Source organism: Gymnoscopelus braueri (assembly GCF_963280865.1).
Source record: "Gymnoscopelus braueri genome assembly, chromosome: 1".
In the NCBI taxonomy this organism is placed as follows: Eukaryota; Metazoa; Chordata; class Actinopteri; order Myctophiformes; family Myctophidae; genus Gymnoscopelus; species Gymnoscopelus braueri.
Window position 1 is genome coordinate 17,518,301 of NC_137603.1, and position 23,302 is coordinate 17,541,602.

Sequence of the window (23,302 nt, forward strand, 5' to 3'; positions counted from 1 at the left end):
ATGTGTGTGGGGAGGAATCAATTGGCCTAACAACTAAATCAGGGAGAAAAAAATATTTTTAATATGGTCATGTTCATTTATACATTAGTTTTTTTTCATTTAACCCCTTAAGACCTGAGGCGATTCTTAAAAAAAATCTAAATCCTAACAGTTTTTTGAAAAAAAATCAAAAAAAAAAAATCAAGATTTTTCAAAAATAGCAGATCTACAAGCTCGTAGCGCGGCACTCGGTGCCGCGCTATGAGCTTGTAGATCTGCTATTTTTGAATAGCCAAAGACATCTAAAGTGACACAGATGCGTTCCAGGTATCAATGGGTTAATTTGCAGCAGTCTCATTGTTTTCTCCCTGTATGCCTTGAGATTAGTTTCTGATGTGGATGCTGTGGATCTGTGCACGGTTAAGTTAGTTATAATACGCATTTGGAGAGTGACAGGGGAAGCAGAATGGCAGTGTTATCAAATATTATATCAAGATTTTTGTGGTTATGTGAGCCTCTCCTCCTGACATCACCTCACACGGGGAGCTTGTCCATTTATTTCTGTGTATGGTTCACAGGTGCAGTGTGTGATGTGTTGGGGTTGAGCATAGAGGGTGTTTGCGGAGGTGTTGGCTGTTGATGGCTGAGCAGCTGTCACATTCTGCTTGCTGACACAAACCATGGCCCACGCTCTCCTTTCATCAATGCTGATTGACCAGAGCGCACACATACAGGCAGCAGGAGTCACATCTGGTATAGCTGGTGTATTGTCCGACACCAGCGGGCTGAGGTTTACTATTTATACCTAATAGTATAGGATAAAAATATACTACTAGTATCATTGTTAAACCTTTATTTATCCAGGGTATGTAAACTCTCATTTACTTCAACATCTTGCGCCACACTGACAATATTTAGCACGTTCAGTATATCATGGCCAGTTCTACCAAAGTTCAACATCGCTTTAAGAGTCAATGTTGTTGTATGATGGAAAAGTTACCTTTTAATTGCAATTTTTAGGGTGATTAAAGTGTGTTTAAAAAAGAAATGAAAATTCAGATAGAGGCACATTGCTACTGATTAATCTCTATTTCATTTGAGGTCAGAGTGCTGTATTACCTGCGGTCAATGCCCAGTTGGTGGAGTGAATTAGTGAATACAGACTGGGTAAATAAACAGTGAAGTTCAAGAGAAAATCGTAACTGTCCCCGTTTGTCCCATCTACCAAGCAGGCAGCTGTTAGCACACATGTACTCTCCTTTGTCACACAGTGCACACAAAGAAACACACATCTGAGGTAACAAGTCAAAGAACTGACTCGCTAACTTATTGTGGAGTCCACACACACACACACACACACACACACACACACACACACACACACACACACACACACACACACACACACACACACACACACACACACACACACTGACACACACACACACACACACACACACACACACACACACACACACACACACACACACACACACACACACACACATACACACACACACACACACACACACACACACACACACACACACACACACACACACACACACACACACACACACACACACACACAACAATCCCCCACCCCTTCCTTGCTCAAACAGATAGGCAGTCAGGAAATTAAAACGCGCGGCCATGAGAGAGAGGCCGGTACGTAGCCACAAACAGATAAAGCAGCCTTTATTGAAGCCACAATATGAGCCCTCGGCAACAAGAAAATGCAATAAAGCCACATCAGAAAGAGTATACGGGATCCCATCTATAATTAGACAGCAGCGTTTTCCATGGAGAAGCACCGTAACAGATGGAGACAGTTGTAAGGTGCCAATGACCAATGATGAAGTTTATCACTAGTCTGTCAGCATCCGTCTGTCCATATGGACCGTATCTGTCTGTCTGTCTGTTTTTCTATCTGTCCCATGAATTACTTGTGTGTTGATCTTTTACCTTTTTTTCCTTCGACACCAAATCTCTTTGCAGAAAATAGCAAATCTACAAGCTCTCAACGCGACCCAACTGACTTGTAGACTGGATATTTTCAACGATTGCCCCCCCCCCCCCCTCTAGGGTCCAAGTGGTTAAGATTATTTCCATCCGAAATAGAATGTTTGAGGTTTACACACTATCCAGTCAGTTACTAACACGCCCTGATCTCCTGCACTTTCTGTTGTCTTGTGTGTTGTTGTTGTTTTTATTATATTTTATTGTATATTCTTCTCAGCTTTGTAATAAAGCACATTGAGCTGCGTGACGAGTGCTATAGAAAAGTGTAATAAAAATGTATATCATTATCATTTTATGACAATGTTAAGAACTACAAATGTAGTAGTAAAAGACTATAAACATTATGGGGTCTAATAACCGCATGGCTCCCATGTGGATTTTGGACTTTGTGCGGCGGCAGTGGCTCAGGAGGTGGAGTGGCAGCTTGGGAATTGGAAGGTTCCCAGTTCGATACATGGCTCACCCGTGTTATTATCGAAGTGCACTTACCTCTAACTGTTCCTGAAGAGCAGGCTGGTGCCTTGCATGGTTTCCTCCACCATCGGTGTGTGTGAATGTGTGTGTGAATGATTGGTGAATGTAATGTCGTTGTAATGTGCTTCGAATGAATGCACTATTTACCACTATATGTGGCCAGTCTGTGATGTCAGTCTCAAGTACTGTATGACTCCAGATTTGGGCGAGGTTTCAGTCAGGTCTGACCCCCTTGCTTTCCGTTAGAAGAAAGAAAGAAGAAAGTTTGGCCGATGGCTCAAGGCTCCAAAAAGGTCCACAAATACAGTTTTCGGGTATTTTATTTACCTCCAAAATATTATTAACAGTGCAAGCCAAAAGCAAAGTTCCAAAAAATAGGAAATAAGGAATAAACACTTGATGACTAAAACAACGAACCGAAGACAGAAAACCTCCCACTGCTTCTCTCAGGAAGGGACCGCACACTCCAATGACGATGGACTTTTTTTTCTGCACACTTTCTGCAGTGCAGAAAATAAAAACAAAATGAAGCATTAAGTGAGTCCTGTCAATCGTCATTGGAGTGTGCGGTCCCTTCCAGAGAGAAGCAGTGGGAGGTTTTCTGTCTTATAAGTGAGGTTTGGATATTTGTACAACAAATCCTGCGCTGTGATTGGCCAAAAATGTACCCTGCCTAACCCTGCACCGTGATTGGCCAATCACAGTCTATTCAGGACTGTGATTGGCCAGTGTCACATGACACATCCCAGCCCTATATAAGAAACCATAACTTTAAAAAAATAAGTTATGGTTTCTTCCATCATAAAGAGTGTTTCAATAAATGTATTTATTTTTTGTACATGATTGGTTGACTCCATTCAGTATTGTGATTAGCTAGCAAGACACCGCCCACTTCACACAGGGTGTGATTTTTTTGTTACAAAAGAAAAAAAGCCTGGGAGAGCCATGCAGGAACGATGGTCTTAGGACCTTGTTATCTCCTAACCAATCAGAGTGCAGAGGGGCGTCGCTCTAAATGTGGTGACGTCAGCGTGCTCCGTGCACAGGCCGGGGGGGGGGGGGGGGGGGGGGGAGGCGGGGACATAGATTGGTGAAGCAATAGGAAGCCCCGCACGAATCCGGGCGGCTGGGTTTGGATCCGCCCTTCAAGACCATCGATTGGGCTCGTTCTCTCAGTCTAATATGACTCAGACATAACCATAAACAAACCTGATACGCCCATATATAGGCATATATGGAGATCCAGTTGTCCAGAGCCACAGATCCAACCGCTATGCCCATATATGGTCATATGCATGACCAACTTCAAACTCGACACGTGCATTGGCTAGGACTCGAGTTGAGGGAGTGCGGTGCCCGGCGTGTTCATTTAACTCAGAAGAGAATACAAATGGAATGGTGTAAGGATCATTGGTATTTGTACACTCGTCAGAGTTAAATATGCTCTGTGCATAATTGTAGCCCCAGGTTTCCACTTCAGAAGAATACCCGTTTCCTGTCCCGGTTCATTTTCACATGGCTTAGTTTGATTGGCTCTGCAGCAGATTTGAACTGGAAACAAATGAAGGTGTCATATTTGTTATGGAACAGGAATCGGTATGTATGCCACCTTCAAGAAACCCAGAACTACAGTTATGCATAGAACCTATAACACTGAAGATTTGAGTGTGCACTGCCCCTTTAACTTGGGATCATTTCACGATTCTAGTTTGGGCGGATGCCCCTTTGAACCCACATGGACCCCTCACCCAGCCTGCTATTGAGTCCCACTCGTGTCTAACAATACAACGTATTAACATACAACTCCAATATGAAGGAAGTGGACTGCCTCTGACTAACAACTTGGTTTCCCCCTCCACAGATGTAATGAATGACGCCATCTTTGATGAGGACCATGATGAGATGGTGATCGTAAAAGACATTGACATGTTCTCCATGTGTGAGCATCACCTGGTGCCTATCTTCGGCAGGGTAGGGGACACGCACGCACACACACAAATTGATTGCATAGTCAGGAGGTCATTGTTGCAGCATCACCCGGAAAGGGTTTACTTTCCAATAATAACCATTATACATTATTCAGATTGTCAATGTCATTTATAATGTATTTTGTCTGGGTTTACATCTGATCTATCATTTGAGACCAAAGGCAAATGTCCACACATGTGCTTTATTCTATTCTAAAGTATTACTTTCCTCTTCAACTACACACAATGCGCTTTCCTCTTCTTGTCCTTGTCTTTTTGCTAATTGACCCAATTTCAGCACATGACATGCTCTTGTTTCTCTCATGTGCCCTCACCAACCTCCTTCCATCTCCCCTCATTGTGCTAATGAACTGCAACCTGTTGCTCGATAGTTACTACCACATAACCCACTACCATGACAGCAGTTTGTGCTCCTTGCAAACAATTTTAGTTTGCCAGAAGCGCGTAAAAGTTCGTTTATTGGTGTTGTGCCTATAAAAAAGTGGAAATGTGAGTCTATTTCTTCTTTTTATGTATACTGGATTTTGGGTCTAGCACTCCACTGAGAAAACCCATTGTTGATGCGCAACCTCTTTTTCTTATTTAATTTTAGTTTCTGTTCAGAAAAGGACGAAGCACTTCCCGTGGGTTAAAGTGATAAGACAGAGACAGAAACCATGGTCAGAAAGGAACACGGGTGTGACTGGACCAGCGGAGACAAAAGAGGGAACATGAGATCCAATCATATTAGCTGAGATCTAGTTATCCAAAGATCTCTGTCCAGAGTCGCTCGTTCCTGGCTCCACCTGGAGCGTTTGCCATAATTGGCCTTCTGTAAAGCAGTGGTTCTCAAACCTTTTCATGTCAAGGACCCCCAAATTAATATGTATTTGTCTGCGGACCCCCATCAGAAAATATATTGTGCCATACAAGACTTATGCTGTAGAACTTTTTTTCCCTTTACATCTTTTAACCCATTTAGACCTGGAACGCATCTGTGTCACTTTTTCATTTGAGCTAAAAAGCAGTATTTTACACGTTGGCTATTCAAAAATAGCAGATATACAAGCTCATAGTGCCGCGCTACGAGCTTGTAGATCTGCTATTTTTGAAAAGTCGTGAACATTTGTGCAAATCTTTGAATATATATTGTATTAAATTTAACATTTTAACTCAAATCTTTGCATCTGGGGGTCTGGAACTAAATATTTTGAGATGGGGGTCCGCAGCCTAATATCATTTTGGGGGTCCTTGACATGAAAAAGTTTTAGCACCACTGATATAGAAACATGTTTTTTCAGAATACTCTTAGGATTTAGAAGACATTTTGCAGGTCTTAGCAGATCTACAAGCTCACAAAACATTGCGACTTGAAGTGGTTAAACAGATTTTAATGCGCTATATCAACTCATTTTGTTGTGGACCCACATTGAGAACCACTGCTGTAAAGACTATCTTCTTTCTGCTTTTCCTCTTTGCCACAGTTGTCCTTGTGTATTCATTGTAGCCTGCAGGGTGTGAGTGAGCCATTTAAGACATTAGAGGCTGGCTGTTGATCCTTCTCACCACGTAAATGGGCTATGGTGACAGCAGTGAATCACACACACACACACACACACACACACACACACACACACACACACACACACACACACACACACACACACACACACACACACACACACACACACACACACACACACACACACACACACACACACACACACGCTCACAAAATGAAGCCCTGTGTTTGCCAGTGTAGGTGGCCATTAGGGTCCTCTCCTCCCAGGCACGTTTCTACCTACGTTATCAATCTATCTGTCTCCCATAACACCACAATGACTCACCCATCTCCCTCAGAGACAGACACCTCCTTATCAGCACTGATTAAAAAAAGTATAAAATAAAAGAAAAACAACAGTAAGTCACTCAATGGATATTTCAGAATTGAAGGTTCAATACCCAACCAGACAAATGTGGATTATTTACAACACAAGCATATTATCTCATACCAGAAGTGTAGTCATCATTGGGCAACTCCGGCAGCTAGCTGCTGAAAGACGGACGTGAGAAGGAAAAAAAAGTGCTCCTGCGACAACAGTAAATACATTGGCGTGAATTAACATAGGAATGAATGACCCTGGCTGGATGCATATCAATGGTCCATTGTGTGACCTGTTAAGTACTGTAGGTGTATAGGCTACTACTGTCAGATCTGCTGAAGCAGTCGAAAATAGAACGTTTGGATAATGGGTTCATTAATTAAATTACAGAGGTGACGTGTGCAGGGTAAATATATATGACAATACTTAAGTGTCCTCAACATTCGATACATATATTGTGGGTTCATAAATAGGCCTACATATTGGTTATTTCAATCGGCAATCGCTCACGTGCGCCGGACATTTTGCCCACCCTAAATGTTAATCCAGCCTATGCCAGTGTCTCATACACACAGCCCAGCTGGTTCTGATGTTTGGTAGACCCCCCACAGAGACTGGTAACTGCAGTGTAGTCATCTTAAGCTTTAGCCTGTGCTTATACATATAAAGGCACTTAAAGGAGGAGTTCACCCAAAAAATGACTTATTTTCTATCAATTGCACACCCCATGAAGACTTGAATCCATGGATTTATTTTAGTTTTTGTGGCATTCCTAAGCCAATAATTTGATTCCTGTCTCCTACCGGCTAATGTATCCGGTAGGAGACACAAAGTAGATTATTTGTGTCTCCTACCGGATACACACCCGGTCATCAAATTATTGGCTTAGGAATGAGACAAAGACAAAAATAAATCCATGAATTCAAGGCTTCATGGGGTGTGCAATTGATAGAAAATAAGTCATTTTTTGGGTGAACTCCTCCTTTAACCAGCCTTTTTTTTTTTTCCTAATATGAAATATATATACACATTGAGTTTAATGTAAACCACAAATATTCCATAGATGCTTAGTGAGCCAAAACTAGAGAAAAATCACAAATGTCAAGAAAACATTAAACCGCTAACATATTTGACACAACCATTCTCCAGGGACAATTTAAATGTTATCTAATATTTGTTAATCACTGCAATGTATATTTAAATACATTTACATTAGCATGTTACTTTGTTACAACTCCATACATTTAATATTTAGATGTAATCCAAGTATTCTGAACTATCACACATTTAACAATAAAAAAAATATATTTAAATTGTTAATTTCTGTACTTCTGCAGGTTCTGCCAATATGTTGTAACAAAATCTGGGTTTTGTGTTTCACCATACAATAGTCAATGAGGAAACAACTTTGGAATATCAAACTATAAAACTGAGCAACTACTGAAGATACCTCACCAATATTTGGAATTACACCATGGCCAGGCAACTAACCCAAACCTGTACAAAAGTAACATTCAGCTTTAGGTGTATTTGTATAATAAATAGTGCCATTTTGAGTATCCAACATCTATCGCGATGAATGGATCGGTACAATAACGTTTCCAGCCATGGTGAGACTACATGAGATCATCAGATGCTGTTCGACAGACTCGAGAGAACACAGTGTATGAGAGTGGTATCATCAGAAAAGTCAATGGATCAAATTCAAGTCATGTATACAGGGCCTGCCACCATTATAAAATAATAATGGTGGCAGGAAGGCGGCTCTCTCTTGCATTAAGTGACATCTTTCCAAATGTATTGTGCTGGAACAACAGCCAATCACAAATCCCAATAGGCATGCTGATTTGAAGTGTTAAGCGGATACATTTGTGTTGAAATGTCGCATTGAAATAAGTGTAACCACAATGGAGTGTCCATTACTTCCTTGCCCTCACACCACCTTGCTCCAGGGTATGAAGCCCGTAGATGGTAGTCCCTCCTGGTGTACACACCTCTGAACGAAGCTGAGCTGGGTGTTTCCCTGAGTCCCTTAATAAACGGCCAGCACCCAGAATAGTTTGTGAAGCAATGCTGTGAGCAAGCGTACTTGGCATTCCCATTTTAACAGCACCTTCTGCCAGGGCTTCAGCAAACAGATATACAAAGGCAACACCACTGCCACTTAGCCCAGTGTGTACGTCAATCCAGGCCTCAGGCCCTTCTTCAACCAACCCACAGTGTTGCAACAATGAGCGAAGCAGAGCTCCATCCTCTGGTTTCGCATGGGATCCCCTTGAAAATAAGAGAGCCCCTTCCTGAACCAAACAGGGTAGGTTGGGCATCAGCCTGAGGATCACCGAATTCTGTGGCAAGAACTCCTCTAATGTCGCCAAAGTTACACCAGCTGCCACAGACACGATAATGTGTTTCCGAGTGACGTGCAGTGAGATCTCGCTTAGAACACCTGGGACCAGATGAGGTTTGACTGCCAAGAAGACCAGATCTGAACTGTCAACCAATTCTGTGTTCGAGTGGGTGACAGCAATCCCTACATCCTGAAAGCGGTCAAAATTCCTAGGGGATGGGGCACTCACTTTCACATTCGTGGGAAGCACATCTCCAGACAAGATGCCCTTAGCTATTCCATAGGCCATGTTCCCAGCACCAATGAAACCAATCCTCAGCTGGGTTTCCATCTCTGGGTCTGTCTTGATCTCGTCAATGACACTCATGTCTGATCCACTGGCAATCTGTCGGAAGTTGTTTAGCAGAGATCTGAATGAGAGCAGAGTGCCGGTGTCGGGCTTCCAGTGGGTGTCTTAACCAGCCATTTTAAGCTTTGATCACCTTGTTGAAGAATATAACAGGATAGGATCCAATAATACAAGTACTGTATATGTTCCGTACAGCATATAATGTTGACCCAAAATCCCTTAGCTGTCTACAGAGACCAACAAACCCATGACACAGATGCAACAGCTAAGCTGTCTGTCAAGCAGGGATCCACATCGGAACAGCATGGTTCCAATGTAAATCTCGGACTTAATGTAACCAGCCTGTGAGATCAGGCATCTATGACGTCAGTTGTCTGACATATATGATGTATGACACCAAATTTGGCCAGGTTTTAAAATCAATAAGAACCCCTTTAACATTTCCTTTTAACATTTAAGTTCTGTATTCCTGGGTGTGGTCATTGTTAGCTTAGACATGCTAGCGTGTTAACAGCTAAAGACTTGCTGGGTATTTTCTTATTTATTCGACAGCTCAACAATGCAATACCAACACATTTACCATCATACGATTAAGTGAAGGACAAATCAACTATGAGTAAGAGGAAAGCACCGGAGGAAACCCTAAACGAAGGAATAACAGACTTTCTAATCGAACTGGCCAATTATGAGAGGAATGTCAACAGAGCCATACACAAATACAATGCCTACAGGAAAGCTGCCTCTACCATTGCCAAGTATCCCCAGAAGATCAAAAGTGGTACAGAGGCTAAGAAACTGGACGGTGTGGGAGCTAAAATTGCAGAAAAGATTGATGAGTTCCTGCAAACTGGCAAGCTAAGGAGATTGGAGGAGCTCCGTAATGATGGCTCAAGCTCCTCCATCAATTTCCTCACCAGAGTTACTGGAATTGGTCCTGCTGCAGCCAGGAAGTTCTTTGAGGAGGGGGTGACGACACTAGAAGATCTGAAAAACATTGAACACAAGCTAAACCATCATCAACAGATAGGACTCAGGTACTTTGAGGAATTTGAGAAGCGGATTCCACGAGCTGAAATGAAGACAATGGAACTTTTCTTACAAAAGCAGTTGAAGAATGTAGACCCAGCATACATAGGAACTATTTGTGGAAGCTACAGGAGAGGGCTTGCATCCAGCGGTGATATTGATCTCTTACTGACCCACCCAGACTTCACCTCTCAGACTGAGAAGCAGCCAAAGCTCCTCCATGCTGTTGTGGAACACTTTGAATCTGTTGGATTTGTTACAGACATTATATCCAAAGGAGACACCAAGTTCATGGGTGTCTGCCAGCTGCAGAGCAGCAACAAAGTAACAGAGTACATTCACAGGCGTTTTGACATCAGGTTAATTCCCAAGGACCAGTACTACTGTGGTGTTTTGTATTTCACTGGGAGTGATATCTTTAATAAGAACATGAGAACTCATGCTCTGGAGAAAGGCTTCACTCTTAACGAGTACACCATACGTAAACTCGGGGTCACCGGAGTGCCAGGCGAGCCTCTGAAGGTGCACAGTGAGTGGGACATCTTTGATTACATCCAGTATAGATACAGAGAGCCAAAGGACCGCAGCGAGTGAACCAAAAAAGCTGACTCTGCAGGAAAAAGCTCTGTGTTTGGTCAACTCAACCCATGGGCTTCACGGATTGGACGAACTTTGTGCTGCTGCAGCACCAATATAAGTGGTAGCATGCACTACAACTCCATTCTTTTACAGGGCAATGCACAAAATGAGTGTATCTGTGGGTCTGTCTCCCATTTATGCCCAATGCCCATGTATGTCACTAACACCTTGTCAGCAGCTTTTGACGATATGAGGGATCCCTATCTCCATGCTTAGTCGATCGGTCGTATGTTAGTGGATACCGCACTGGTGACTCTGACATGGGTACAATGGGTACTCAGCAACAAGCACACCAAGTATAGTCCCTGTTAATAAATCACCCATTGATTAGTACTGTGGTAATGGATACCTCGCAGGGTATTCTACCAACAGCGGTACAGCATGAATGAAGATATTTATCTTATTTACCACTGGAAATTGAGAGCATGTCAAGTTGGGTAGGTCACATGGATATTGAATGCTTGGACCCTGTGTGCTCTGTTGACCGGGGTCCAACTCGCCACTCCTTTTTCTCTCAAGTCTCTTCACCGAGAGTGGCCAATCTGTGGGCTCACGTTGCGTCGTGGCTTATTGTGGGCGTGTGAATCTGCTGTTTTTGACGAGTGTTCACCTATTGTGACGTGCTGGGAGTGGGGATGCTGGGGTTCAAGGGGTCAAGAGAAAATCTCCTTTGCGTTTTCAGTGCATTCGTTCGGCTCAGTGCAGCGAGCCTTTTCTTTGATCTGAGCGAAGGAGCGCAGGGCAGAGTATTATGAATAATACACATGGTTCGGGGTGGAAATCCTCCTCTCAGAGTGTTTCCAAACGAACCATTGAATGTGCATTGTAAATGCGTATGCTTTAATGGTCTGTGACTGTGATACGCCCAAAATCATGGACATTTGAAGGAATTTATATAAATCCCCCCCGAACAGGCTGGACAGCCCCCCAAAAGAGGACATGTCCGGGTAAAAGAGGACTTGAATCTTGCTGTATGTACCAATTATATAGGTATAGGGAGAGAGATGAGAGAAGGGAAAAGAAGCAATAGAGATCTTTGCATGCCTGTTGCTGCTGCTGCCCTTTTTCCACACTTGTCAACAAATTGCGTCTTGACATTTGAGTGGTTGTGTGTGTGTGTGTGTGTGTGTGTGTGTGTGTGTGTGTGTGTGTGTGTGTGTGTGTGTGTGTGTGTGTGTGTGTGTGTGCGCGCGTGCGCGTGCGGTCCTCAGGCAATCGACAATAGCAATTCACCAGCTTATTCACCTCCTCTCATCTTTCCGGCCTCTCTGCCCCCTCCCCTTTTCTCATCTGTTGTTTATCTACTCTCCTCACATCCTCTGAGCACAGCCACTCTGTCACATTTTGCTTCCTTATTACAGCTTTGTCCCTCCGTCTCTGCATGTGAGAGTAGAAGCGTATCCTGTTGGCTCAACCAGCTAGTGAGCGAACCATTTAGTCTCAGACTTTTAGCGTTGTTGCTTTAGGCTACTACTACTCCTACAGATTTTGTCGAAAACTCACACAAATCGATACACATTATCTCGAGTCATGTGATTAAGATGTACCAGTCACATTTTTCAAATTCCATTCTGATTTGCTACGATTAGCTCCCAAAATTTGCAGTAGGGCATCGTTTACAAAAAAAGCTTCACAAATCATGAACCATGTCCAATCTACCTGTAATTTTAAACACACTTTGAGGGGCCTCTAAACAACACAGAGCCAAAAGCGACTTCACTTCCACCCATAGTGGGCACCGCAAATGCTACAGATGTCACTGTACTCCATACCATTTACCTGTAATTGCCTCAAAAGATTTGTGGGGGGAGCCTATTTCTTACCAAGAAATATTGTAATGAACGCAACATCCAATCATCCCCAATTTGGTATCACATTGGTTTAGCGCTTTCACTTCTGCCCATAGGGGCGCCACAAATGTGAAAAGATGCACTGTCTGTCGTACAAACTCTTATTTACCCCAGCAGCATCCTTGTGTCCTGACTTCTGTACCACACCTACACAGCCCGGGGTAGGCAACCCGGCCTGGCAGAGATACTGTATGTGTGCCGAGGAGCACACTTTTCTTGTTAATATTGTGACATCTCGACAGTATTAGGATGTAGGAGTCTTAAAACATCCATGTCCTCAGTCACTTCTGCTGCGCTCTGTAGCTTTGCTGGGTCTGCAATTGGATAGGCTGTTGCCCTTTTTGTCAGTTTACAAGAAGCATCATTGCAGTGATGCAGTCCTTACTATTGGTTGCTTGTAAGGAAGTAACTTTATCTTATTCTACGGTGGCACTTGAAAATCACTGAGCATCAACTACTAGATCAAAAACTAAATGTGGTGGACAGTAACTAATAATAATAATAATAATAATAATAATAATAATAATAATAATAATAATAATAATAATAATAATAATAATAATAATAATAAACTTTATTTATATAGCACCTTTCATACATAAATGCAGCTCAAAGTGCTTTACAGGGTGAAATACAGAAAATAAAATAAAGCGAAAGTGCTTTACAGAAAAAGCAACACAATTCAACAACAATGCAGAGAAAAAACATCGAAGCAGTTTAACAATGGCATATAAAAAGACAGGAAATAATAGCAATGGTATAAAAATAAGGCAGTGAATCAAGCAAACAGCAAAGACATAAAGAGCAACATAGCTACATAGGAAAAAGATCAACTAAAAGCAAGAGTGAAGAAGTAAGTCTTGAGCTGTGCTTTAAAGCTATCCACGGAGGGGGCCTGTCTTAGGTATATTGGGAGTTTATTCCAAGCAGTCGGCCCATAGAAGCAAAATGCTGCTTCAGTAAAAGACTAAGTACATTTACTTGAGGACTGTACCCATTTGTGGTACATTTTGACTTTCACTTCGTCACATTTTAAATAGAAATACTGTACTTTTGATTCCTCTACATTTTTAGGGAGGGGCTTGGAACTGAAACTTGTAAAAATATATTTTGAATTAACCACCGATCTACAAGCTACAACGCGTATCAGCGCGTTTCACTATTTTTGACAATTTCTGACCATTTCTGAAAACGTACTTTGTAATTTGTACTTATGAATATAATATTGAATACTTGAGTATTTACGTGAGTATATACTTTGTCCACCACTGGTACCGTAAATGTACAGTAGAGTAGAATGACATCATTCATATTTTGTGTTTGCTAGTAATACTGCATCTTCCTCCACAGTAAAGCTAATGTTATGTGTGTCCATTCTGTGCAGGTTCATATCGGTTACCTCCCTAACAAGAGGGTCCTCGGACTCAGCAAACTGGCTAGGTAAGTAAAATGTCAAATGTATGACACATTGCTTCAGTGACGCATCTGTCGGAGTCTCCAGTTGGCTCAGCCAGTTGGTGACTTAGACTCATGACGTACTGTACATGTGTCTTCCTTCTACCGATATTTATAACTGTGGTGTTAAATAAAACAGAGAGCTAATGCACTTTAAAGCAGAATGCCTGCAACACTCCGAATTAAATAAAAGTCTTAAGGTGCTGGCTGTTTTCTTGTTCTCAAAACAGAAAGAAAACTTTGTTTTGATAATGAAATACTGGATACTGGAACATTCTACATTCCTAACACATTCTCTAATGAATTCTGATTTTCACAAATTAAACTACAATGCTTTCTGCATGTTTACAAATACATGATCAATATAGATTACAAAGGTGGTTGGAGACAGCTGGGAGGAGCCCCTGGCATCAATACAACATGATCAATATAGATTACACTCAAAGGTGGCGTCTCTTACTCAGAGATAACCATAAACAAACCCGATACACCCATATATAGGCATATATGGAGATCTGATTGTCTAGAGCCACAAATCCGACCATATATTGGTCACGTGCATATATAGGACCGACTGACTTCAAACTCGGCACGCGCATAGGCAAGGACTCGAGGGAGTGCTGTGCCCACCGCCGAGTCGTTCGAAAATGCGGTTGTCCAGAACCGCAAAAACGACCGATATGTCCATATATGGGTATGCCAATATACAGGGTATGGCCATATACTGATGACATCAGGGATCTTCATATATGGGCATAAAAGGGACAACGCCAGACAGATACAGAGATCTCCATATATAGGCACAAAAGGGACACAGACAGACACTATGACTCAGACATATCGGTCGGATCGGTGGTGTGACAAAGGCGTGAGGGCCAGATAGCGGCCCGAACATCTAGTATCTCATATCTGCTTTCTCTTCATTCTCAAGAACAAGCGTTAGTTCTCTAACATGATGTACTGTTATGTATACAGTACCTCACCTTCCTACAACCCGGCACTTACCAGAGAAAATGTGGTCATTTTATATTTATGTTGGTGAGACCCTGAAAAAGCGACGCTCAAAACATTGGTCCAATAAATATGTTTGTAATTGCATGTTGATTTAATTGTCACAGTGACCTGCAGTCCCTCTGTGGCACAGGGGATTCTGTATGTCAGAGGCATGCATTTGTAAAGGTTGTTGGTTCAAAGATGGCAGCCTGCCATGTTTTTGCCCCGCTGTAGTTTTTCACCTGAAGTGGAAAACAAACTACAAATGTGTTTGAATTTGTTTTACTTTGTACCTGCGTCAGAAGCTGCGTGACGTACAGAATTGAGACGTGGGCCCTGAGGGTGAAGCGCGAGGAGAAGCTGCACTGAGCGGAGATGAGGATAATTAGATGGATGTGTGGTGTGTCACTGAGGGAGATCAAGATGAGTGCAGAAGTGAGACAGGATGGCACTAGAGGCAAGAACGGATGTGGTGAGGAGAGGCAGACTGAGATGGTACGGACATGACTGGGTTTAAGACAGCCATAGCGAGGAATCAGTCCCTGTGATGCATGGAAAGAGACATTTTTAAAGATATTTTTTTCTGCCTTTATTTGATAGTATACAGTCGACTGATAGGAAATGGGGAGAGAGATGGGGAGTAACACGCAGCAAACGTTGTCGGGATCGGGATTCGAACCCGCTGCATTAGCAGCCTCGGTGCCCGGACCGCTACGCCAGCCGTCCGGGCCAAGGAAAGAGAACTTTAAAACCATACTGTGTAACATTAATTAATAAAAAGATTTTTTTTGCAACACCCCATGTAGCTCCATTTTCATTACAGCGTGTCTATATGGAAGTACCGCTCAAAAAGCCTCCCCCCCGAACTGTTTACTGTACATATTTTCTTTTTGATTATTACTCGTTTATATGATGTTTTTGCATTGTATTGTATATTTGTCTGTCATTAAATGTTTTGATGAATTGAATACACATGGACCCCAATGGAGACAAGCCATAGCGCTTTCTTGGGTTTAATCCTTTTTGCAGACCTTGTATAGAACTGTACTTTCTGTGGTTTTATTTTGCAAACTGTTAATAAAGTATTAAATCAATCAATCAATCAATCAATTACTACAATACCCCTGATCCAACACTCTTCACTTACTACAATACCCATGATCCAACTCTGTCTTCACTTACTACAATACCCATGATCCAACTCTGTCTTCACTTACTACAATACCCATGATCCAACTCTCTCCTCTTACTACAATACCCATGATCCAACTCTCTCCACTTACTACAAAACCCATCATCCAACTCTGTCTTCACTTACTGTAATACCCATCATCCTACTACTCACTACACTTAACTGAACACAGATGTCTGCTCACTCAATCAAATGTCTCTCGATCGGTTTGTGAATTAGGCGTAACTTTATAGTGTGCGTGTGCGTGTGCGTGTGCGTGTGCGTGTGCGTGTGCGTGTGCGTGTGCGTGTGTGTTTATGTGTTGTCTGTCTGTCTTGGTACTGTATCTGTTGGAGTGTATGTTTAAGCTGATTAAAATCTGACTGTGTGTGCATTGGTGAGTCTATAGTGTGTGTGTGTGTGTGTGTGTGTGTGTGTGTGTGTGTGTGTGTGTGTGTGTGTGTGTGTGTGTGTGTGTGTGTGTGTGTGTGTGTGTGTGTGTGTGTGTGAACACAATCTGATCCCACTGACCCCAATACCTAGACCTAATTATCTCAGTAACACCCCATACTATACCAGTACTGAACGCACGCACGCACGCACGCACGCACGCACGCACGCACGCACGCACGCACGCACGCACGCACGCACGCACGCACGCACGCACGCACGCACGCACGCACGCACGCACGCACGCACGCACGCACACACACACACACACACACACACACACACACACACACACACACACACACACACACACACACACACACACACACACACACACACACACACACACACACCCCACACCTCTATGACAGGTCAGTTAATCAATAGCGCTAAACCCCCAAAGCTCTCCATCTATCAAATTAAAGATGTTCTAGGTACATGTACTCTATGTGTTTAGACACTAGACCGACATCAAGTAAAGTCTGAATGTCACCTGTACAAGTACGGGTTAGGGATAAGATTATAAATAAGGTTAAAATGGTGTTGCTGCTTGGTCATCCACCTTACGCTCAGCAGGAGCACATTGACAGCATGTACGTATGTCATATATCACCAATCAAATATTGTTCCTTATAATCACGTGAGTTGTCTAACAGAGCCTATACTACCTGACTTAAAAACTAAACCCTAACCATAATACTGTAGGTATAGTGATATTAGTAGCGCTAGTCGCGATCATTGTCTTGACATTTTGGTCTTCGTAAAAGTAGGAAAACAAGCACACACACGCACATGTGCGCGCACACACACACACACACACACACACACACACACACACACACACACACACACACACACACACACACACACACACACACACACACACACACACACACACGCACATGCACACGCGGTGACGGCTTCACTCACTACTCTGCAAAAGGTTACTTTTTTTATCAATTCTCATTTGAAATGAAGGCTGCAGATAGTTTGCAATTGCCCTGTCCATTCCCTAAAAAAAGATTAGCCGTATCAGTGTTGATACATTGCTGTATTTGTACCTGAATATGTTTTGTGACATTTTACGGAGCGAGCTTGATGACAGTTGGTCAAAGTGGGTTATACTCAAGAATGAGCAGCAGTTCAGGTCAGAATGGGGTTGTTTGACAGATTGTTGTCTCCTGAACAACAATCACTGAGTTAAAATATTCTGTTGGTTTATGAGCAATTGTTCCACCCCGGGATTTTGTGTTGACTGTGAAGTCAGGCCTCAAAGTTATAATAACACAACATTTGTTTCTTGTCTGTGACCGTGTAAAAAGCATCCTGTGACCAACATCTGATGTCTGACCTAATGAATCACCTGTAGACAGTGTGCCTGTTGCAGTGTTATATACAGTAGCTACATGTTTTCATATTGCTATTGTCTACCTAAGAGCAGATGCTTTGCCAGGGTTTGGGGTTCACTTTTTAACAGAATACACCTATTTCAAATCTTTGATTATGGTGGGAATTTTACACAAAAATGTGCATCTTCTCAAATATTTTCATTTAGCAAATCAAACCATCCTGTTTGATTTGTTTACGTGATTTCTGTTTTGTTCATTAGGCTAGACTACACTTCAAAAGTTTGTGGGTTGAGTCACAAATGGACCATCACATTTTTGAACCTACAATGTAACCAGAATAGTGTAGACTTGAGAGGGAGGCTTCGTCATTTGTCATTACTAGCATCCTACATTACACCCCCATTAAAAACAAAGAATTAATTAATGAAACATTCCTCTGTCTCTTTGGGTCTCCTTTAGGATTGTTGAAATCTACAGCCGGCGGCTACAAGGTACCCATGGAATTGTTTTGCTTCAGTATTTGTGTACATAAAGTAATTATTCCCTGCTTTTGTCTGTGACAAAAGAATGTAACTTACCCATGTTACATTACGTTTATTATTTTGGTCTGATCCTTGTTTGTTCACAGTTCAAGAGCGCTTGACCAAACAAATCGCGGTGGCGATCACTGAAGCTTTGCAACCCGCCGGGGTTGGGGTTGTAATTGAGGCAACGTAGGTCATCTATTTAAAATATCTATCAAAAATAAAGTACATAATAAAAAAATATATATAACAGTATATGATGTTAGATAATTAAAGCTCTCAATTAAATGTGAGAGCTTGTAGATTTGATTCGAGCACTCAAACTGGAATTTGAACCTGTAAGAACCTGTGTAATGCACAGACACATAAAGAAAAAAAGTCAAAGAAAAATAATTCACACACGTGTAGATAGACAGTTGCAACACAATAATTGTTTATTCTTTGTGACTTCAAATGTCAATTTACATGTGTATGAATATTTAATGCAGGATAAAATTTCAATGTACATGTGTGTAGATTGCATTTTATGAGCGCTCAAATGAAATATAACCGTCATGTAGATGGCCTTTCCTTCTTTACATGACCTGAGATGCAGCCACTGATGAAATTAAATAATTGTGACAAACTAATGGCGGTAAGCTAATGTTTCATAAGTGATTTTAAATACTTTCTCCTCTCCTCTCCTCTCCTCTCCTCTCCAGTCACATGTGCATGGTGATGCGTGGCGTTCAGAAGATGAACAGTAAGACGGTGACCAGCACCATGTTGGGGGTGTTCCGTGAAGACCCCAAAACACGTGACGAGTTCCTCACCCTCATCAGGAGTTGAGGGATCGCGGCTTCGGGCTCCATATCAACAAAAACATTCTTTCCTTACACTCTTGTCACTTTGTCTATCCTTCTGTCTCTGTCTTTCTCTCTCCTCCGGACCGGTTGCCTGTATGGGGTTAACCTCATCTATGCTGCCATGTAACCTGTGTGCTTGTGTGCGCGCGTGCGTGTGTGTGTGTGTGTGTGTGTGTGGTAGCCTGGTAAACCCCTCCCTCCGGATATCTCATTTCCATTTGATATCAGGAGTGAGTCTGGCCTACAGGCCTGTCTGGGCGTTTCTGCGGAGTTCATAACATGAACTCTCCAATCAGCGTCCTCGCTCATTGTTCTGTGATTGAAAGCGGAGATAGGCCAATCAGGTGGAACCCGAGTGAACCCGAATGGAGCCGAGTGCAGCCGACAAAAATGGAACGGCCACCATTGAAATTCTGTCTGCTGTTTTTGGTTTTGGTTTTAAAACTTGAAAACGCTCTCAAACTTATTTTTTGAGGCACGGAATTTACTTTTAAGATATCGTTCGGATAGAATTTTTTTGTTTAACTTCATATATGTGGTCAAATAATCATGACAGAGCCTATTTAAAAATACAAATTCAGAGAACCGGCAGGGGCGGGCAGTGACATGCATGTATCCGAATAAAGCAACCTATTTTCGGCATGGCCCTTTCAAAAGTCACATTGGCTGGTGGTGGGGAAAACAAACTGCTGATTGGCTGAAGGGGAACGAACTGCTGATTGGCTGAAGGGGTTGTCAGTCAACGGTACTAATCCCGCCCAGCTCCCGGCCACAGTCACATTGCTCATACAGGCCTGTAGGCCAGACCAATTCCTGAAATCAAATGCAAATGAGATTTCCGGAAGGGGGATGGTTTACCAGGCTATGTGTGTGGGGGTTGGTGTGTTTTTGTGTCTGTGTGTCTATATTTTGCTTGTGTCTACATGCATGATGTTTTTTCTATATCTATCGATGTTCTGTACTATCACACAATGACAAAGGTGTGTGTTTTTGTACTTCATCATCATCACCTAGTCATTTTTAGATAATCCCGTCGTGTGACTGTGAGCCTATTGTGGTCTCGTTCAAAAGGTGAACCTGAACTTTCCACAGATAGTTTGGTGGAGGCTGGAGACGGTGATGTTCTGTGTTGATTCACAGGTTTGTTTGCTGTAGCAGACGGTGCAGACTTTGTCCCAGTGATCCTGTGATATCTGGTGTTGTGTGTGTGTGGTTTTGAAATCAAACAGACACACAAAAGAGTTCCATGACATTAAATGAGAAGTGGTATCTGAGAAATGACCTGTCCCTTCTGAAATGCAATTGTGTCCTTTACACTTGGAATCACATTGCTTTAGTTTTTTACACAGTAAGATCCTCAGTGTTCATGTATCCATTTGTAACTCAGAGAGCATACAAATGTAACCAAATTGACCTGTAATTTGGTTACATTTGTACTTAACATTGAGGAAATGACTGTGATTAATTGTGCTAAATGCATGACTCGTAAAAGGAGCGTGCACTATTAAAACGTATCTGCGCACAAGGCCACATTTGGTTGTAAAATATGTAGCGATATCCTGTGAAGTTACAGTATGGTTTAATAGCTACTTTAGTTTTTAAACTAATTATCCTAATGTCTGAGAGTGACAGGACAGTGTAGTGTTAGCGGTTAGCGAGACAAATGGTCTTGTGCAAGACACCGAAATGAAATGACCTTAATCTAAGTTGCTCTAAATATGAATGTCACAGTGTGTGAGATAAATATCTAAACGTATAGATGTTTCTGGGCAGTGTCATCATTTGTGTTTTGTGATTGCCTGCACCAAAAAAATAATGTTTATTTTTGTCCTGTTTTTAAGTTGGTTAAACTAATACCTGATAATGACAGCCAGGGTGCATAAGTATAACACATGAAGGTATAACACATAACAGTCAGTGAAATAGACCCCTAGAGCAAAAAGAAGAAGACAAAAAACCGAATCATTTTGGTATTTCAAAATGCCTCATTAGAGAAGAAATTAATATTTTGATCAGTCAAAATATATACATTTTAAAACACATACAGCAATTAAACATACCTTTTTGTGTATATGGTCAATAGCACAGTATGTGTGTCTCTCAACCCTCTAAAATGACAGACATTACTGGATTGATAAAAACAAACCTATTATAATAGGTTTTTGATGTGTCACCTGACCACAAAGAGAACAGCACAGTCAATGCCAATGGTTGGTGAAATCAGATGATTCTACTGCAGCATTTCTGCATTGTCGGTCAGCATTAGGTACGTGTGTATCTATTGATGTGTGTCAGTGTCCTCCGTGCTGTACGCTGCACTTTAAGCAGCCCTGCTGTACATTCCTAGCTCACAGATCATTTGTGTCCTGGAAAATCCTTGAAGCTCTGTTCTCCACTTAACCACTTAAACCCACTACTAGTCTTGGTAAAAACGGGCCTCGAGTCGAAACTGTACTTGGGGCTCTTTGTTCTGTCTACACCAAAGTCTCTTTGCCAAAAATAGCCGATCTACAAGCTCACAGTCTGTGTAGATAACAATATCATACGCTTTTTTGTTCTTCCAGAAATAAGGCAGTCCGTTAATAAATTAACGGACTGCCCCCATGCGACGCTGCCAGCATTATCCACATGGAAATACATGTTTTAGTTGTTGACATTATGATGATTTTGGTCTACAGCCAATCAAAAATACTCGATCTACAAGCTCACAACATGTTGTGATGTGGTGTCTTTTGAGCTTGTAGAAACCTGCTATTTCCTAGGTTTTTGAAAAAAGGCCAGGGTGAAAGTGGTTCAAATGGAAGTACTCTCATTGTTCTGTGGGCTTCAGTTTCAACCATCTGTACTGTATCAGTGGTTCTCAAAGTGGGGGCCGGGGTCCTTGAGGGGGTTCCAGGGGGTCCCCAGCAGTTTAACCACTTTAACCCTATGCATCGGCTATTTGAAAATAGCCTATCTACAAGCTCACAACACATCTCGATGCCAGTGAGCTAGTAGATCAGATATCTTCAAAAAATCTTGAAATTGTTTTGAAAACCTTTGAATATTTTTGAAACATCTTAACAGCACAAATCATCCACGCGGGACCCTCGCACAAAATCCTTTCACATATGGTGGTCCGTGGCCAAATACATATTAATTTGGGGGTTCCTTGACATGAAAATGTTTGAGAACCACTGCCCCCTCTACCCATCTCTATGGTCTTGGAAAAAGAAGAAAACAATTACTATTTCACCTGTGTGCTACTCAAGCACCAGGCTTGCTGTCCCCCCAAAAAACAAACCAGGCGTGTTAAGCCTGATTTTACACTATGTCCTCATCAAGTGAAAGCAAATGATTTATTCCATTTCATGTGTCCTGTTGGGGAAGTTGCTCCTCTAATTAATTAAGTGAGTAATTAAATAAATAAAAGTCAGACTTGAGGGGGTTCCAGGGGGTCCCCAATAAAATCATTTGATGCATCAAAATCAATTCAACCACATTAACCCTATACATACTTGCACCAAAACATCTTGAAAATGTTTGAAAAATGTGGAATATTTCTGAAACATTTTAAACCCCAGCTTCCTTATCGTGGGGAAGGCTTTCACAGAAAATAGCAGATCGACAAGCTCTTGTGAGCTTGTCGATCGGCTAGTTTCAGCGAAAGCTTTCCCCACAATAACACAAAACAACAAATACACTAGTATTGGTTTAAGTGCTTAGCAACACAACTCATGTGTCCCTGCCTGGCACTAAATCTTTTCAGATGGGGGTCCGCTCCGCGGTCACATACTGTATACATCCATGACATGAAAACCGTTGAGAAACACACACATTGCTTTCCGTTGTCAGTGGAAGAATACCATTCATGTACTGTAGTCGTGAACAATGTGGAAAAGGTTTTGTGTATGTGGTGATTTGTAGCTTTATATCCATATTATTTGAGCTTTTAATTAAATATAGTGCTCCCAGACTGAGTGTTAACCTCTGTATACAC

At 42.0% G+C, this 23,302-nt stretch overlaps 3 protein-coding genes across 3 annotated transcripts in view; 2 read left to right on the forward strand and 1 right to left on the reverse strand.

Moving 5' to 3' along the window:
- gch1 (GTP cyclohydrolase 1) overlaps positions 1 to 20,046 on the forward strand; it is a 25,179-nt gene extending 5,133 nt beyond the window's left edge. The window contains exons 2-6 of the mRNA XM_080435682.1: positions 4,337 to 4,446; positions 13,921 to 13,976; positions 18,414 to 18,445; positions 18,583 to 18,667; positions 19,180 to 20,046. Of these exons, the coding sequence (XP_080291808.1) occupies positions 4,337 to 4,446; positions 13,921 to 13,976; positions 18,414 to 18,445; positions 18,583 to 18,667; positions 19,180 to 19,306 (410 nt within the window). The 3' untranslated portion in view covers positions 19,307 to 20,046. The remainder of the gene's footprint in view (positions 1 to 4,336; positions 4,447 to 13,920; positions 13,977 to 18,413; positions 18,446 to 18,582; positions 18,668 to 19,179) is intronic.
- On the reverse strand, positions 8,245 to 9,111 carry LOC308080347 (pyrroline-5-carboxylate reductase 3-like; the record flags this gene model as incomplete). Its single annotated transcript, XM_080422168.1, has 1 exon — positions 8,245 to 9,111. The coding sequence occupies exon 1, from the start codon at positions 9,037 to 9,039 to the stop codon at positions 8,245 to 8,247; it is 795 nt and encodes a 264-aa protein (XP_080278294.1). The 5' UTR covers positions 9,040 to 9,111.
- On the forward strand, positions 9,634 to 10,641 carry LOC308090473 (DNA polymerase beta-like; the record flags this gene model as incomplete). Its single annotated transcript, XM_080435670.1, has 1 exon — positions 9,634 to 10,641. One exon carries the CDS (start codon positions 9,634 to 9,636, stop codon positions 10,639 to 10,641), a length of 1,008 nt encoding a protein of 335 aa, XP_080291796.1.
- Positions 20,047 to 23,302: the final 3,256 nt, after the last annotated feature.